A 19,847-nucleotide genomic window follows, 5' to 3' on the forward strand; every position below is an offset into this window, starting at 1 on the left:
CCCATCTCTCCCTGAATTCAATGTAACTGCAGTGATTTCTTGTTTAAAGCTGTGCATGAGAAACGTTACGTCTTTTTCCGGTAACTTTCCTCGTGCTATGAATGTAACGTGTGTGACGGACCATATGGGTCACCAGAGTCTCTTACATGATATCACAGGGCTATATTAGTAATGTACTAGGAGGCCTATTTATAATATAAAGTTATGTTAGTTTCCTCTAATCTGTAAGCTGTGTATGGGAAAAATGTTTAAAAAATTGACACACACGTTACTCCTGAAGTACTTCCACTTCAAAGTCGTGCCACAGTCTGACCAAGAGTATATGTAAACAACTGTAGTGACAATTACAACTTAAACAGATGCTATTTCAATAAAAACCAATGACAGCATTCCAAACAAATACATACTCAGGTCAATGATGATAAGAAAATAACTAATTTCAGCATGAATTTTTCTTCAGTGACATGGTACAACATTTTTTAATGTCTCACCCTCAGTAGATGTTGAGAAACTATTTCTGTCCAGATTCATAAAATTCAATGTTTAAGCTTTAAAATGCTATACCAATATTATTTTTATATTTTTGATCAATTCTGAGGTTGACACTAAAGGTTGTCATTTTCAAGGAATGACCTGTAAGATTAGTATCCAGACAATCTCAAACAGACAGAGCTTCCATGAATGACCCTGTAGAAACAATATGTAATGTAGTACCAGCTCACTGCTGCTGCCACAAGAAGCAAAAGTTAGCTCTATATTTAAAACATATGAAGGAGGAGGCCGTAGCACGGGCTAAACAGGGTAGCACTCCTGAAGGGAATGGGAATGCTGGTGATAGGGAGAGCTGGAGCTCCTGTTTCACTAGCTATCTAACCATCCCCCTTTGCTGACCTTTTCAGTGTGACAGTAACATGGACAGTAGACCAGCATACTCTCCCAAACATTTCCTCTAACTATCTATGCACTACACCACATGCACTTTACATTTCACACAACATATCCCACTATGTTACAGGGGTTGGCGCCAGCAATGTCATGCAGCCAGAAAACTTTGCCCCTGCTACCTAGTGGTGGACTTCTGGGGGAGGCGTGGCGGGGGTTCCGCCGGCATAGATCGTGGGTCCAGGGCAAGATGGGGCTCGGGCCTGTGCTAAAGGGTACAGGGCATTGCGGTTCCCAGGCTGCCGCTTCCGCCCAATGGAGAGGGGCCCGAACCTGAGAGTAGCGCCCCAGGAGGCTGCCCAATCAGTGGGTGTATAATGGCGGAATAGTTGCAGTGCCAAGGCGCGCTTGGAGGGTGTCCCTGCAGCTGTCCTGGCAGGGTGCCCCGAGGCCACTACCACAGCCACTGGTAAGCTGGTGGGCTAGGGGTCCCAGATCCATTGCCTGGACCTGGGACTGTGCAGTGAGTGGGACCTGTGCTGTGTCTGTCCCCTTTTATTAATACTGAAGATGACAAAACAAAATAAGTTCCAAAGAAAGCCTGAGGACAGTAAATCACCCATGGGGATGAGGGTGGGTTCATGGAATGTGGGAAGTTTGAGGGGAAGAGCGGGGGAAGTCGTTGAGGCATTAAGAAAAAGATGGGTGGATGTGGCGTGTTTGCAGGAAGTCCGGTACAGGGGTGGATCAGCCAGAAAGATTGTTGGGAAGGACTGTTGCTATAAGTTGTTTTGGCAGGGGGGGACAGACGGATAGATATGGAGGTGTTGGTGTGATGGTTGCGGAGAAATGGGTGGAATATGTTGTGACTGTTTTGAGAGTAAGCAATAGGATATTGGTAGTGAAAATTCTGTTGGGTAGAAAGGTAGCTGCGATTATATCGGCATATGCACCACAGGCAGGATTGGATGAAGCAGAGAAAGATAGATTTTGGTATGATTTAATACGTGTAGTGGGTGGTATGCGGGATGATGAGATAGTGATTTTGGGAGGGGACTTAAATGGTCATGTAGGTGAAGCAGCACAAGGTTATGAAGGAGTGCATGGGGGATGTGCGTATGGTCTAAGGAATGCAGAAGGGGAAAGAATATTCGAGTTTGGGGAGGCAACGGACATGATTGTGTGCAACACATATTTTAGGAAAAGAGACAGTAGGTTAATTATGTATGAGTCTGGGGGAAATAGCAGTCAGATAGATTATTTTCTGGTTAGGAGGGCTGATAGGAGGTTAGTGAGGGATGTTAAAGTTATAGGAAGTGAGGAGTGTGTGCAGCAGCACAAACTATTGATTTGTGATATGGTGCTTAAAGAACAAGTGATGAAAATGAGGACTTATGTACTTAGAAGGAAAATATGGAAGCTGAAAAACCAAGTAGTAAGGGATGCCTTCTATAGCAAGTTAAGGACAGTGGTGGCTGAACAGGGAGCTGCAGACAGTGGTGTTAATGAACAATACAGAGCCCTCAAGAACAATTTCTTGAGAGTTACTGATGTAACATGCGGTTGGACAAAAGGACCACCAAGACATAGAGTAACTTGGTGGTGGGATGAGGGTGTAGAACCTGCAGTTAAGGAGAAAAGAAGGCTTTTCCGGGAATGGAAGAAGGGTGGTAGCAAAGAGGAATATTTGGCTGCCAAGTGTAGGGCTAGAAGAGAGGTATACAGGGCAAAGTCTGAGTCACAGAGACTATTACTTGATAACCTAAATCATAGGGAAAGAAAAAATATGATATTTAGGGTGGCAGGTCAGGTGAAGAGGGATAATCGGGATATTATAGGTGAGCAGTGTGTGAAGAATGATGAAGGAAGGGTAGTGGTGAACAGTGAGGATATTAAAGATGCATGGAGAAAGCATTATAACTGGTTGTTGAATGAGGAGTTTGACTGGGGCAGGGAAGGTTTGGAGCCAGCAGATCCAGTGTCTGGCCCTTGGCCTTTGATTGATACTGCTACTGTGAGTGAGGCAATAGGCAGGATGAGGGTGGGGAAGGCAGCAGGTGTGTCTGGGTTGACTGCCGAAATGCTGAAGGCCTCTGGCGATATAGGGGTGAGTTTAGTCACTGACCTGATAAATACGATTATTTATGAGTGTATTGTTCCAGATGACTGGCTGAAGAGTGTAATTGTAAATGTGTATAAAGGGAAGGGTGATGCCCTGGAAAGAGGAAATTAAAAAGGTATAAACCTTTTAGATCAGATAATGAAGGTAATGGAGAGAGTTTTAGAAGGTATGATTAGAGAAAGAGTGAATATTGATGAGATGCAATTTGGGTTTATGCCAGGCAGGGGGACCACTGATGCTATATTCATTGTTCGACAGCTTCAGGAAAAATATATTGGTAGGAGAAGGGATCTTTATTTTGTTTTTGTTGATTTGGAAAAGGCCTTTGACAGAGTCCCTAGAGAGGTGGTGAATTGGGCAATGAGAAAGCTTGGCTTGAAGGAGTGGCTGGTTAGGGTGGTTATGGCTATGTATGTGGGTGCTCACACCCAGGTAAGAGTGAATGGATATTTGAGTGATGAGTTTTCCGTGAATGTTGGTGTGCATCAGGGGTCAGTCTTGAGTCCCATGTTGTTTATCATGGTACTTGAAGCCCTTTCACGTGACTTCAGAAACGGACTCCCGTGGGAGTTATTGTATGCTGATGATTTGGTGTTGATTGCAGAGAACGAAAGGGAGGTGGAGGAAAGGTTTAGGAAGTGGAGAGATGGTATGGGGCACAAGGGTTTAAGGGTAAATGCAGATAAAACAAAAGTGATGATATCTAGGGTTGGTGGCGGTACTGTCAAAGACGAGGGAGAGTGGCCATGTGCAGTTTGCCATAAGGGCGTGGGAAGTAATTCCATCTTGTGCGGTGTGTGTGATAAATGGGTGCATAAGAGATGTAGTGGTATCAGAGGTAGACTGCGAGATAATGCTGATTTTATGAGTACGGCATGTCGGGGTGAGCAGGTGGAGATTGTCAGACGTGAAAGGACTGAACTTGCTGGTGAATCTCTTGAGTGTGTGGAAGAGTTTTGTTATTTGGGAGACATGTTGTGTGCTGGAGGAGGGGCTGGAGCTAGCTCTGTGGCTAGGGTGAGAAGTGGTTGGAAGAAGTTCAGGGAGCTCTTGCCTCTCCTGACATTGAGAGGACTCTCTCTACGTGCTAAGGGGTCTTTGTATGCAGCAAGTGTTAGGAGTGTAATGCTGTATGGTAGAGACCTGGGCAGTGAAGGAGGAAGATATTCGCTGGCTCAGACGTACAGAAATGACAATGATTTGGTGGATGTGCAGTGCGTCCCTGCGTCAAAGGCCTGGAGGGGCTGGGTTTATGATGGAAGAGCTGAGAGGTAGGAAGGGACTGGAGTGTATTGGTGTTGTGATGATGAGAGGTAGATTGAGATGGTCTGGACATGTGGAGAGGATGGGGGATGATAACTGAGTGAGGAAGGTGAGAAGTGTTAATACTGGGGGTGGGGTTATGAGGGGCAGACCAAGAAAGACATGGGACGAGGTCATTAAGTGTGACCTCAGGGTTAAGGGACTGAACAGGGAGGCTGCAATGGATCGTGCAGCATGGAGAACCGCCATTAGGTGACAAGGTCGACACATGCAAGCATGTTGGAGCCTTTAAAAACGAAAACGAAAACACACACGAAAACACATGAACATGAGAAGTCTGATATACTGTATTTAAATGAGGACTGGCATTATACTGAAAAATACAATGATTGCTGACTATCATTTCTGAAAGGGGTTACACACCTGTGCTCTCTCCCCATCATACTTGAATTCACAAGTAAACTTGGCATTCTCGAAGCGGCGTAAGACATCTGAGACACCCACGGTGGGATGAGCCAGCATAGGCTTGAGAGGAATTCCAGGAGTAAGCTGGCAATGTTCTGGCAGTTTCTCCAGCCCCTCAGTCAGCAGTACTGGGATGATCTTGTCATATGAGGGGAATTCGCTGCAGTCAAGTAATTCATATTAAGTGAGAGACATTCAAGCCACCCGAATTTAATATATGAACAGAAACAAACTATTTGAGTTTTTGTAACACTCAACCTCCAGTGATGTATGCCCAACCAGTGATAATGGAGGATAGTAAAATTAAATAAATTATATGCATTATATATCAATGTACACACACACACACACAACCTATACCTCTTGAGGTTGTCATTTTCTAGCATAAAATTGTAGGAGGTGGAAGAGTTGAAAGGCAGGATGCAATTGGAATGCATTGGTGTTGTGATGAGGAGAGGTAGATTGAGATGGTCTAAGCATGTGGAGAGGACAGGGGATGACAATTGGGTGCAGAAAGTGAGAAGTGTTAACGTTAGGGGTAGGGTTGCAAGAGGAAGACTGAAAAAAACCTGGGACAAGGTCACTGAGTGCGACCTCAGGGATAAGGGACTGAATAGGCAAGCTACCAGAGATCAAGCAGCATGGGAAGCCACCATTAGGTGACCGAGGGCGATGCATGCATGCATGTTGGAGCCTTTAAAAACAAAACGAAACAAATAAGGATTGCTACAAACTTATTCTTTTATTTATTTATTTATTTTTTTAATGCAAGGAAGAAGAAACCAAATGCTTTATGGCCTAAAGTGTAACAACTAAAAATTTAGTGATCACATCTGTCAAGCATGGTCAGAAACCTATTTTTATGCCAATGCTGTGAGTCTGACCATTTTACAAACATCTCCTTTGAAGTTATAATGTGTTCGATTTGCATTATTTGGCATACATTTGTTTTCCAGCAACTATACCAACAGTATGCGAGGGATGGGAGGTTCACATTGGTAAGGCTCACTGTCAAGGAGGTTTGAGTGTATTATGGTACTTTTCTTAATTCTTCAAACTGTCAAAAAATCACCAGCTGGGACTTTTCAGAGATGATTACTAGTAAGATAACTGGAGTACCAGTGTAAAAACAATAGAAGCCTGTGCCATTTTACATCACTCAAAGTGAAGGGTACTAATGCTAAGCTCCTGTAATCATGGACATTTAAGGGCAGGTAACTGGCTGTGAAGCCTTGTTACTAACCAATATGTTGTCTTCAGGATTAGACCACTATTGTCAAGCTTTCCCTTGAGTCTCTCTGGAGCAACACCAGTTCCAGCATCAATGATCTCGGGGGGGTAGTCCTGGCCAGGTGGTGTCAGGTAGCATGCTTGGGCTAAAGCCTAATAAAGGAATATTAATACCCAGAATTAAACACCAAACATAAAATACAGCTTATCATTACTACACAGGTGGAATAATTAAATAACAAAAGAAGGAAGAAACAGAAATAACTGTTGTATGGTAGTAAAAGACACTATGTTACTACACATGCAACTGAGAAAACTGTTCTATCATGCAAATCTACAGTTATTACCAAGATATAAAAAACTGCTACAATATGAATCTGACAGGTACTATAAGGGACATAACTGTGATACTGCAAGAGATACTATTCTAAAACCATCTGTAACACTGCCAGATGGTATGGCTACTTGGAAAATATATATATATATATTGAACCATAATCCCAATCAAATTCCACAAGGTACAGTAGACCTCGCTTCAATGAACCTCGATAAAATAGATTTAAGATTTAATGAACGTCTCACAGCCCACTGACAATTCATCAGCCATAATGAACAATGGTTGTTTTATGGAGCAAATCACACAGACCTTCTGAACACCTCTGAACCCACCTAACTGTTTTTCAGCTATTTGTTAATTGGGGCACATTAAGTGGCCCTTCCGAACCTGAAACTGCCCTCTCTCCATCATGATTTCCGAGTTGTAAAAACAGATTATGGTAAACTGTACTGCTCATGAAGAAGTACTATGACAAGGCTGTGATATAAGCTGCAAAAGGGAAAAATTATGGGCCAAGTTAGAGTAAACTAGGTATAGTTTTCATTTTTTGTACTAGAATGTGATATTGTATGCATTTGTTTTTCAAACATGCCTGAATTCCCACCAGGAGGGATGGGGAGAACCTCGGATTTAATGAACTTACAGCTTTATCAAACCGGGACTTCCCCCCATTCAGTCCATTCTAGCAATGGTCTACTGTATCATATAAAAGGTACTGAAGTACAGTAAAAGTCCTGTAATCCAAATGGCAGGGGACCGAGGGTCTTTCAAACAAGTTTTTTTCGGACAATGGGGAAGGACCTCTGAGAACATTAAAAATATGTACATGATCATTAAAACTTTCCAGTTTTGTGATACTACAGTACCTGTATTTTCATTTATAGGAAAATTTGAAAACGAGACCAAAAAATGCTTAGAAGAAAAATGAGATAAACATTTTTTATGTGCTCTTTCAACTTATAATCATCACAACTATTTTACTTTAAGCAGTATCACTTCGTTTTTCTTTGAACTTATTTTACAAAACCTCAGCTTTCTAATGGTATAAAAAAAAATCCGCTACTCCAAAGATTTCGGGGTAAAAAACTGATTGGAAAAAACTTGAGTGCATGTCAGGGTAGGCGGGAGGGAGAGCAGGGAGGAGAGGAAAGCGGGAGGGTTCTGCTGATTGGAGGGGGGTCAGACCTTGAGTGTATCACTTACTGTGTCGTATGCTTTCGTTTATCAATTTTCTTTCCACCATGACTAGTAGGTGTGGGAGCCAATGCTACTTTGCTGTAGACATTAACTGGTCCGAAAAGCGAGTGGAATTATAGGAACAGTGTTGGACTGGGCACAGGCTTAAACTGAAAATGGCTGTCCTCCCCACTTGCTGCCACTCTACACCACTGGCGGGATTTCGGCGCCGCCTCATTTGTGGAGTATTGGGATATTTGGATTATTAGTGGTTGGAATGAAGGACTTTTACTGTAGTTATAAGTAATAGCTGACCTGTTGTAATCAACTCACCTGAAGTACTGATTGTTCTGCCAAGCCAATGCGCAGCTTGCCACTCAAAGAACGGATGAGATACCTAGCTTCTGAGAAGCGACATGCTACATACATCCCTTTGATTTTATCAATTTTTCTGCTCTGTGACTGAAAAGTATAAACATAAAGAATTATATTATGCAAAGACTTTCATACTTTAACTGCTTTTACAGGTTCTCAATCTTTAAATGCAGTGTGCATCCAAAAAGGACTTTACAATTAATACCAGTGACTGCCAAAGTATCATCATCATCACCTAATCCTGTGTTGTCCAATAAGAAGTGTAGGAACCTGGGGTTAGGCAAGTTGGTTCTGACATTTAAGATGAGAGTGACTATCCTCACTCATCCCTGAGTGGCTTTACATGAGCAATAAACTACAACCATCTCTTGGATATAAACCTGTGCTGGCTTAATCCATCTGGAGCGTCTTAATTACCCACTAAATCACCAGGCGCCAAAATTTGGCTATATGGTTACCACCCAGCATAGTAAATGGCTTCCTAGTGTATAGGAAACCATTTGGTTTATCTCTCAGTGTATAGCCATCTGTAGAAAGAAGGAAGAGGAAAGAATGAGGGGAAGAAAGACAGAAGAGAAATTTAAAAGAAGGAAGAAAGAGCAATCACCTGAGAGCAAAACCACATCAAGTGAGTGGATAAATCTACAAAAAGGAACTGTTTATACATAATTATGTTACAAGCAGTATTAACAGAAAAAAAAAAAAATTATTCAGCAAACCCTCGATTATCCATCAGAACAGAGACAAAGGCATGATCGGATAAGGGAAATGTCCGGATACAGAGCAATATCCTCTACTGTACCCATACCCTAACTATATCCATACCCAACCTTTATGTACAGTACAGTACTCCTTCTAATTCTGGCAGTGTTCTGAGGTCTTTCGGCTGTTTTCACACATCAAAACACACATTGCAATATGCAATAAAAAAAAAAAAAAAACAACAATATGCACAGTACCCCTTTTAATTTTGGCAGTGTTCTGCAGTCTTTCAGCTCTTCTTTGACATGAAAACACACATTGCAATATGCAATGTAATCCTAAACACAAACACACACATACACACACACACACAAACACACACACACACACACAAACTACCAATATGCACAGTACCCCTCCTAATTTTGGCAGTGTTCTGCAGTCTTTCAGCTCTTAGACATCAATACACACATTGCAATATGCAATATAATCCTAAACACTAAGAAAACAATGCATAAAAAAAAACAACTACCAATATGCACAGTAACCCTCTTAATTTTGGCAGTGTTCTGCAGTCTTTCAGTTCTTCTTAGATATCAAAACACACACTGGAATACATAATATAATCATACACACTAAAAAAAAAAAAAAAAAAAAAAAAAAAAAAAAGGCCACCCAGTGAACGGCAGACAGGCATCATAACCCACCAGGTTGCAGCAAGTGTACAGGTATCCAATGTGGTCTAGTGGCTAACACAGCAACCTAGCAAAGGTCAAAGAACCCTCCTCCTCCTCCTCTACCTGCTGAAGCCGGCCAGTGAGTGGGGACATGCGGCAAGGTGATGGAGCCCTACCCACCTCAGGACTCTCTGAAGACAGCTGCACGGTCATGTCTAACAGCAACTCAACGGCTGTCGATGTGCTCAGTTGTGGGTCTGAGCGTGAAGACTGGGGTCAAGCAGGTGGTGGTGGCTGTAGTGGGGAGAAGGGGCTGGCACTCGTAGGGGTGGTGGAGTTAAAGGAGTCACTCTTTGTCTGAAGACAGGCGCGGCAATTTTGTCGGAGGATGACAGTGTCTCTGACAGCCTGCAGATCCATGATCGGCTTGAGTGGCACCAACTCCCTGCCACAATGAGGATGCTCGGCATATTCGAGCACCTGCTCAATCTTCGGCCCACAGCACATCAAGATTAGGGAGTCATGGAGTGGCAGGGTGGCCAGAGTCAGGGCCCTCGTCCTCATTGCTTTCCTCTGTTGGCCCCACAGAGACAGCAGCGGCGATCTCCTTATCAGACAACGTCTGATAACCTGGATTGCCATTGTCGTCATCCAGCCAATCCCTCACGTCGTTGATGTCCACATCCCCGCTTGCGTTTCATAGCAGAAGGCGGAAATCGTCCACGTCAAATCCTTCAAAGTCGTGCACGGCCTCGCATCCCTGACGGAGGTGAGACCAACCACTTTCCAAGGTTTTGATGGAGATTTCCTTCCAAGCATTGGCCCAGTTGAACACCGCAGACTTGACGTTGTAAAGCCGCAGATTCTGCAAGGTCCGCTCTCCATGTGTGTCGACCCCTTCCTTGTCCTAAAGCACCACCAAAACCTTGTTGAGGAACCTCCTACGGTACAGTCTCTTGGCTGCCACGATAACACCCTGGTCCACTGGTTGAATGAGTGCAGTAGTATTAGGTGGCAGAAACATGCACCTAATATGGCCGTCATCAGCAACCAAATCCTTCTCTGACAGATGCAAAGGGGCACTGTCGAGGATCAGAGGAATCTTCATCTGGCAGCGAGGGGTACCAAGTCCCTCCATCTGATAATGGATAACCTCCTTGAGAAAGTGTCTGTGGAACTAATCTCTGAAGATCTTTACAGTAAACCAAGCCTTCACAGAATGGTACCACACAACCGGCAGGCTATCCATCAACCCATGGAGACAACGTGGCTGTTTTGCACTACCAACAATTATGAGTTTGAGGTGGGGCATCCCGTTAACACTGGCACAGCACAACAGCGAGACACGTTTGGACAACTACTGACCAGGCACAGTCTTCTCTGTCCCTTCTACCAGGGTGTTGTTGGGTAAGGAGCAGAAGAACAGGCCAGTTTCATCTGCACTGTACACCTGACTGAGAGCAAGGTCCTCCTTCTTGACCAGGTGCTGCACTTTCTGGCGAAATGGCTTAACATCCTCCGCTGCCATATCCAAAATCTCGCCATGTCAGCCTCGTGGCCTGAAAGTCCATGTCGAAGTTTGAACTGGAAGAGCCAACCCTCAGATGCCTTGAAGTCGTGCAAACTTCTTGGCTGCAGCCTTCAACTCGGTCCCACGTACAAGCCCGATGGCACCCCGTTGCTGGTGGTACGGAACCAGAGTCGACTGGTTGATGATGGTGTTGCAGGGCTGGGACATCACCTTCTGGTCGCCTTTCCTAGTAGTATCGCTGTAGTCTTGTCTGTACTGAGTCGGCTTGTCCTGCAATTTCTTGATATCAGACATGATTTAGAAGGGCAAGTCAAATTCATGCAGAATGCGTGAAGTTGGCCAGCCCTCTTCAACCTTGCCCAATATCTCACGCTTCTTCTTCAGAGTCAAAACCCTCCTCTTGCATTTCTTGGATGGTGGTGGGGCCATCATCACACACAAGAGAACACCAAAGAGGAGAATTGAGGCCTGTAGAAGGTAGGGCACCACCACAAACGCAACAATGGAAGCCACCATTGTTTAACCTCAGCCAAGCACGTCCACACGTGCAAAGACAATGGCAGGAACTGAGGTGCGGTAGCACTTGGAAGTGTACGTCACTGCTATGTCTCTACCCACGCTTGGCTATGAGGATGCAAACAAAAAGAGGCACACTGACCTACAAGTGCAAGGGTCCTTTTCGCTCACCCAGGTAAATGTTGCAACATGGCAGAAACACTGGATCTCCATACATCATGGGTCTAAGGAGTGGCTGAGTAACTTGGACGGCAACGCTACCTTGACCATTCAGTAAGGGGGAGGATGGCTGTGCATGGCTGGGAGTTTCTGACTAATCAAGGCAGCTAGGGGATTTAGACCATTTGGTAGGGATCCATATAGCCATTCTTGCTCAGCTTGTGAGGTATGTTCAGTCTGCCTTGCACGCAGCAAGAATGTTACCAGTGATCAGGGTGGTTGGGTGATTTTGATCATTCAGTAGGGAGCCGTACAGCCAGTCTCACTCAGTTTGTGGGTTACGTCTTTTTTCCTTGCACGCTGCCGTTATGTTTGGTATGTTTCCAGTGATCGGGGTGGCCAGGGTATTTCAACCATTCAGTAGCGAGCTGGACACCCTTGTTTGCTCTGCTTGTGAGTTAAGGTCTATTACCCGTGTGTGGACAAAAAGGACGATGAGCCATTGAACAGACTTTTTTTTACGTGTAAGCTGGTTGGCCGCTGAAGCTGGAACTTTTATGTCCGGTTATGGACAAATACACTTGGATACGGGTGTAATACAGCCAAGGCCTAATGTACGGTTACGGAGCATGGCCGGATACGGCCCGTCCAGATAATCGAGGGATTACTGTAATAAAATAAAAAAGTACAGCACCAAGTGAATGAGACAAAACATCAATTGACTCACACAACATGGCTCTGAATTTCTTAATTCTATCCTACACAACAAGTGAAAATTGCATGTGCAAATGAAAACTAACAAACTTTTAGACATTACTACCCCTGAAGACTTACAGCATTTCCAGTCATTGACGCAATCTCCTTGAGCTTATCAAACACACCCCTAACAGTAAGCTTGGCTGGCTGGAACATAAGTCTCTGACTGGATCTGGACTGCTCTGCCACAATGCCCAAGTCACCTTGTTTCTCTACATCAGCTTTTATCATCTCCACACTCCGTCCTGATGCCTGAGCAATGGTCCTTACGAGAATGATGTCACCAATGCCCAACTCAATACCTGGCCAAAAAATAAAAAATAAATAAAATAAATAAACAAATAAATAAATAAATAAAATTATAAATCTTCAAACCAATATCACTACAAATCACTATGAAAAACCTGTAAAATGTTAGCAGTAACAGTTCAGAAATAATACAGTCCGTTCCTAGTTAACAGAAATAATGCAAATGCAGTTAATTTTGTTAACCCATTCTGTGCCATGTCCGTATATATATGGATAAACCTATTCTGGCACAGAATGCCGTGTCTGTATGCATACGGACAAACCTATAAAAGCACAGAATGCCGAGTCCGTATACAGTATATAAGGACACGGTTCTGCGCACATGTGTGCAAAAGTATGGAGTCTGCCCTAGCATACCTAGTACAGAAGCCAGAAAAAACTGTTAGTGGTGATGTAAATTGTGTGCTACCACCACAAAACAGCCTCAGAACACGAAAAAAGACACAAGGTATAAGTGCAAAGACTGCAATGTTGGCCTGTGTATGGAACCCTGCTTCATAAGAGTACCATACAATAGAAAATTATTGAACAAAATAACATGGAAAGTGTGTGTGTGTGAGTGTAAATAATGTATATAATAAAAATAATTTAAGTAAATGTAAGTAAATAGAAGTAAATAATGAAATCAAGTATCACCATCATCATCTGTACCTCCTTTCCCACCCTAGGGCAGGGTGAGGAGTAGCAATGTCCAGACAGACCAAATTTGCCCAATCCAATGGGTCATGCTTCCATTCACTCATCATTCAAGTCCCAGGAATCCTGGCTCTATTGGATACGTCAAACACATTCACCACGTTCTATAGCTTCATATAAACATATACGATAGTCAATCAGGATGCTCTCACGTTAAAAAGGAGTGCCAAATCCTTGTTCATGAACTTCTCCTCACAATATTCATCCAGCCAGCTCGATCTCCTGTCAGTTCCCCAGCCTCATTGATTTCCAAACCTCTCTTCCTCACACACCCATCCACCATATCTCTCCACCTTCTCTTTGGCCTACCTCGCCTCCTCCCTTCCTCAAATTCGCTCAGATATACCTTTTTCACCACTCTATTATTATCCATTCTCTCCACATGACCATACTGTACCACCTCAGTACACTCTCTTTGATTCTGGTGTCCACAGACTTCCTCACTCTACATCTTTCACGAATCACATTATTTTGTAACCTATCCACTCTCTGTATTCAACATACATTCCTCAGCAGTCCCATCTCCACTGCTCTCACTCCTGACTTTTCATTTTCATGCCACACCATAGTCTCACATCCATATGTTAAAGATGGCACTAACACTCCTTCATGTAAGCTTCGTGCAGCTGCAACACTCAAGCCTCTGTTTCTTATCAAGGCCTTCATTGCACCAGCTACTTTCCTTCCTTGTGTCACTCTACTTTCTACTTCTTTTGCACATTTTCCTCTCTTTTCTATCACTGTACTCAGGTATTTGAACTCTCTCACCAATTCTAGTCTCTCTCCATTCACTGTAACATCGCACTGAGAGTCACCTTGTCTCTTAGTAACCACTACTTTACTCTTTTTTGCATTTAGGCCCGTGTCCCATATTCAAGTTCATCTTCGAGAATGGCCCCGATCACCACAATCTTACTCTCGAGGTATGATCTTGGTGAAATGCAATGATCATACCTCAAACGGTAGGCCTAAACAGCCATTTCACAACACAATCACGTTTATGCTAAGACGCACAAAGACATTGTTATGACATCCCACGACACCCTAACGAAGCGCCACGTTATCCTGATGACATACAACGATCATCCCTCAGTTAAAAAATAAGTCACTTTGACTCCATGTCAAGCCAAGACATGGCCACGTAGCGTGTCGTAAGTTGTCGCAGCGTGTCTTAGGTACAGTGAGTCCTCAAAATACGAAAACCCAAAGTACGAATTTTCGATGGTACAAAATCGATTAATATAAGACAAATTCCACAGTACGATAATATCTGTCTCGATGATACGAAAATTGATACCCGATATGAAAGGAAATGCAGAGACAGCCCGATTATCCAGATTATATAATGTGAAGAAGTGCCTGAATAGTCTGAAATCACGATTAATCTGGCAGAAACAAAACACAAGTACTGTTAGATTGATTTATTTACCGGTAAATGTACAATGAAAGACACAACTATCTTCCCAGTTCAGTCTGAAGAAAATTTACACCAGGCGAAATACAATGAAACCCGTTTCTACTAGTGCGTGTTTCAAATGGTTAGATTTTCCACGCTTTATTCGTCAGACTTTGGGAAGATACTTGTGTCTTTCATTGTACACTTGAAGCAGCAGAAAGACTTTACCAATTCAGTTCATAATCCTCCAGATTGTTTCTGAAATTTTCTGACAACTTTCAGTTTGGCAAATTACTTTTTCTTGCTGGAAAATTTTCTCTCCATTACAGTATTATAGTCACTTTCCCCTACGATAATTTCTAGCACAGTGGAAGAAACTCAACGTGCTCAAAGGTGGATATCGTTTCCCAATTTCCCAACTGGATGGTGAACTTGTTGAACGAAAGGCAATGATAGACTACATGTGTGTGGATGAGCGAATGAGAAGACAAGTGTTAGATGCAAGAGTGTGGAGAGGGTGGGGGAATGGAGTCTCGGACCATCACTTAGTGATGGCCAAGGTAAAGATGCAAAGAAAGTGGTTGAGGAGGCGAAGGGGAAGACAGGAGGAAGCAGCTCCTGTGAGAAGAGTGGAGAAATTGCAAGATAGTGAGAAAATGACAGAGTATAAGAGCATAGTGGAAGAAAGATTGGGAAGGTATGAGCTAGAGCAGATGGAAGGGATGGAAGACGTATGTAAGATATTCACGGAAGAGATAGGCGCAGCGTGTGAGGCGGTTTGTGGATTGAGGAGGAGATGCAAGGGTGTGCAAGGGACAGCATAGTGGAATGATGAGGTGAAACGAGCTGTGGAACAAAAGAAGAAGGCATATGGTGAATGGTTGGCGAGTAGAGGTAGGGGAGAAGATGAGAGAGAGAAGAGAGAGGTATATGTGAGCAGGAGAAGGGAGGTTAAGAGACTGGTGAAGGAGAGTAAGAAGAAAGTGGATGAAGAGTTTGGGAGGAATCTGAGTGTGAAATGGAGGGAGAGTAAGAAATTGTTTTGGAAGGAGGTAAAGAAAGTAAGGCAGTGTGAAAGGGGAAGTAAATAGGGGAGTGAAAGACAGGAATAATAGATTGTTGGTGGAGAAGAAAGAGAAATTGAGGAGATGGAAGGAGCACTTTGAGGATTCGTTGAATGTAGAGAGTGAGAGCAGTGTGAGTATAAGTGGTTGGGGAATGGCTGGGAGAAGAAGAGATGAGAGGAGGGAGGAAGAGATCAGTAGGGGGGAAGTAGTGGAAGTGATGAAGATTAAGCTGGGAAAGGCCCCAGGAATTGATGGAGTGTGTGGTGAAATGTTAAGGTATGGGGGTGAGATTGTTGTGGAGTGGATAAGGAAGTTGTGTAGATTGGCTTGGGAAGAGGGAAGGGTTCCAGAGGACTGGAAATCAAGTATAATTGTTCCTCTGTACAAAGGAAAAGGGGAGAGAGAAGTATGTGGTAACCATAGGGGTATTTGCCTTCTTAGTGTGACTGGTAAAATATATAGTAGAATACTCATTGACAGGGTTAGGCATGTGACAGAGGAGCTAGTTGGAGAAGAACAAGGGGGATTTAGGAAGGGAAAAGGGTGTGTAGATCAGATATTTGTTCTAAGATGTTTAGTGGAGAAGTATCTAGAGAAGGGAAGGAAAGTGTATGCTGCCTTCATGGACTTGGAGAAAGCTTGTGACAGAATAGATAGGCAAGGTATGTGGAAGGTATTAAGAATATATGGAGTGGAGGGGAAATTGCTGAGTGCTGTAAAGAGTATGTACGAGGGAGCTACAGCTACGGTGCGAGTGGATGGTGAGCTGAATGAGTTCTTTGATCTCAATGTGGGACTGAAACAGGGGTGTGTGACGTCTCCATGGCTGTTTAATATATATATGGATGGGGTTGTAAAGGAGGTGCAAGGTAGGGCAGTGAATGTGGGGCTGGCCCTAATGAATGAGGATGAGATTTGGAAGCTTCCGGTGTTGCTGTTTGCTGATGATACAGTATTGTTGAGTGAAGATGAATGGGAGTTGCAAGGTTTGGTGAATGAATTTGGGATAGAGTGTAGGAGGAGGAAGCTGAAAGTTAATGTAAACAAAAGTAAAGTTATGGTGTTTGAGAGGAATGTGAGTGCATTCAAGTACTTGGGTAGTGTGATGAGTAAGGATGGAACTTTGGGGGATGAAGTACGTGAAAGGGTACAGCAGGGAAGGAAGATTGTTGGTACACTGAAAGCAGTGATGAGAAATAGGGAGGTGAGTATGGAAGTTAAGAAGTCACTGCATGATAGTATTGTGATCCCTACCCTGACGTATGGAAGCGAGGCGTGGACCTTGCAAGAGGGGAACAAGTCAAGAGTGAGAGCAGTGGAAATGAGTTACTTGAGAGGAGCATGTGGAGTGACATGGAGGGACAGGTTGACGAATGAAGAAGTGAAGGAACGTTGTGGGGTAGATGTGGATGTGGTTGAGAAGATTAGGAGAAATACACTGAGGTGGTTTGGACATGTGGAGAGAATAGAGAATGAAAGACTGACTAAGAGGGTGTATGTAGGTGAGGTGGAGGGATGGAGAGGGAGGGGTAGACCGAGGATGAGGTGGAGGGATGGAGTTGAGAGGTATATGAGGGAGGGGGGGGTGAGTTGGGGGGAGGGTAGTCAAATGGTGGGTGACAGAGTGACTTGGAGGCGTTTTGTCTGCGGCCACCCTTTCCGGGATTAGGGCGTTGGGCTATAGATAGATCAGTTAGGCCAGGTTTAGTTAAACACTTAGGGAAAAACAGTCCTTTCTGCCATTATGTTAACGAAATAAACAAGAGTTGTCACACCAGAACAGCTAAAAATGATGGGGAAACAGATTTAATAAGAAATGTTTACTGTATTTACCAACCCAGAAAAAATCTGAAAAATATTAGAGACTATCAGGAAAAACTGATTTTGTAAGGTGCTTTTACTGCTTAAAGTAAAACGTATGTTAGGCCCCTCAATGGCTGTGGGTTCAGATATTTGTGTGATCCCATCGTTGGCCTTGGGACCATTTTTTCAAAGTTCTAAACTCAATTTCTTTTTCTTACATATGTGAAAAGACTCGTCTGGCACACCTGGTATTTTTTTATTTTTTTTTTATTATATTTTCCTCTAAACCCATCCTGTGATTTGCTATGATACGTGTAAGAATTAATAAAATTAGGATGCAATGTTACATCAGCATGTAAACATCGGCGAAAACATCTGGGACGAAGTGAACTGTGACCGCCAGATTGCTTGAGGTGGTAGAGTAGGGTCGTGTAAACACACCAGTGACCCTCGATCCCTTCCCGTAATTGCTCGCAGTTTTTTATAGCTCACCCTAACTCAATGTCACTGACACCAGTACAGTGAGGCATTGTTCAGGGCCAGCAGCTATGAAAGCAATAATGGAATACATTATTGTTTGTATCAGTCCTCTCTCATTCACACATACACATAAGAATAAACTAAAGAGTGAGCAGTAAATGTACACTAACTCTAAGGAGCAGAAATAACTGTGCTCAGTCGGTCCGAAATATATTGGGAAGAGTGATACCTAACAAAGAATGTGGAACTGAATGCTAACCTACGAGAACATGTGGGACGAAAGAGCAATTTTTTTCTGATTAGCAAACCTTTTTGTTCCATATCGTCTCTTAAAACTGTAAAACCCATAATTGTTTGTGTAAGCATACAGCCTAAAGACCTTAACAATTCATTTCATATTCCTCTTGTTTGTCTTCTATATTTTTCTGACTATTTTGAGGGTGGTAAAATATGTTCCCTTGCTGGAAGAAATTTACTCAAAATTTGGGCGCATGTAACACTAGCATGTAAACATCGGCGAATACATCTGGAGTGAAGAGAACACCTGACTGATGGGATAGTAGAGTCATGTACACACACCAGTGACTTTCGTTCCCTTCCCGTAATTGTTCGCAGTTTTTTATAATGCCCTAACTCAAAGTCATTGACACCGAAACAGTGAAATGTTGTTCAAGAGTGGCAGCTATAAAGGGATTAATGGAATACTGTATGAAAAATTCAAAATGGGTGCGGTGCATAACGCCGCACTCGCTTGCTGAGAGAAAACGAACTAACCCCTCTCTGGTAAACAAATTTTCGCGCGCTTCTCAGTTGAGTCCACATCCTTCCTCTCCTCACAGCCTCGCTGTACGTGAGGATACTTTTGCAGCCCTTCACCTTTTCGTATAGTTTCGCTATGCCTCCCAAGCGCCCAACATCATCTCCAGCATTGGGGGAGCCCGCTGCAAAGAAGGAGCAGCACCGTACTCTAATTCTGGAGAGGAAATTGGAAATTATAAGACCCCATGAGGAGGGGCAGGAAATCTCGGACACTGGGCATGCTTTAGAACTTGCTGTTTCGACCATTGGTACTGTGACGAAGAAAAAGGAGATGTACAAGAATATGACCGCCTCCTCCTCTACAATTGTATACAGGTATTGCTTACTTCTTAATAAGGAGGGGTAAAGTTCAGGTGGGGGTCGGAGGAGGTCCTGGGACACGTCCCCCCATTTACAGTATACAGTATGTAATTTCAATGGGGAAAATCGTTCCGATATACGAAATTTCGAATTACGAAAGTTTTTTTTGGTCCCTATCCCTTTCGTATATCAAGGACTCACTGTATAACTTTGCCAATCGTAGGTATAACTTCATGTGTCGTAGCTGGGCTTTGAAATCCGATCTCCAAGTTATTGCTACGACACGTCAAGTCACACCTAATGACAAGCTACGACAACCTACAACAAGCTAAGACATGCTAAGTCACTGCTAAGACAAATGACGTACCGTCATGATATGTCATGTTCTCCTCCTTGTCGGCGCCCATGTCGACAATATTTGAACATTCCAAAAATTGTCGTAGCATGCCAAGAACCGCGAAGAATGACCAAGATTTCCACGTCAGCGCTACATCATCGCTAAGTCACGCCATGTTACTCATGACAATATGTGGCGACACACAAAGACATGAAGATCGTGACATGTCATGGGAAAGTTCCTGACAGTGGGATATAAGCTTTACTCTCAAGGCATGACACTCACAGACATCAGCATAACTCTGCACTAGTCTTCCAAGTTCTTGACTGATATTTGCAAGTAGTACTGCACCATCAGCATACAGAAAATTTGAGATATTCCACCCATCACCATTACCAATGCCATCCCCCTCTCCATTACTCATGTTTTTACTTCTCTCATCATCCCAT

The 19,847-nt window shown here is 43.4% G+C and overlaps 1 protein-coding gene across 1 annotated transcript in view; it reads right to left on the reverse strand.

Annotated features, from left to right (window-relative positions):
- Positions 1–19,847, reverse strand: part of DNAlig1 (DNA ligase 1) — a 95,491-nt gene that overhangs the window by 45,615 nt on the left and 30,029 nt on the right. The window contains exons 6-9 of the mRNA XM_080278917.1: positions 12,270–12,493; positions 7,809–7,937; positions 5,976–6,115; positions 4,691–4,892 (exon numbers count right to left, since the gene is read on the reverse strand). Coding sequence (XP_080135043.1) covers positions 4,691–4,892; positions 5,976–6,115; positions 7,809–7,937; positions 12,270–12,493 — 695 coding nt within the window. The remainder of the gene's footprint in view (positions 1–4,690; positions 4,893–5,975; positions 6,116–7,808; positions 7,938–12,269; positions 12,494–19,847) is intronic.

This window comes from Coenobita brevimanus, chromosome 75, assembly GCF_032717465.1.
Source record: "Coenobita brevimanus isolate Jiangsu-jjx chromosome 75, ASM3271746v2, whole genome shotgun sequence".
In the NCBI taxonomy this organism is placed as follows: Eukaryota; Metazoa; Arthropoda; class Malacostraca; order Decapoda; family Coenobitidae; genus Coenobita; species Coenobita brevimanus.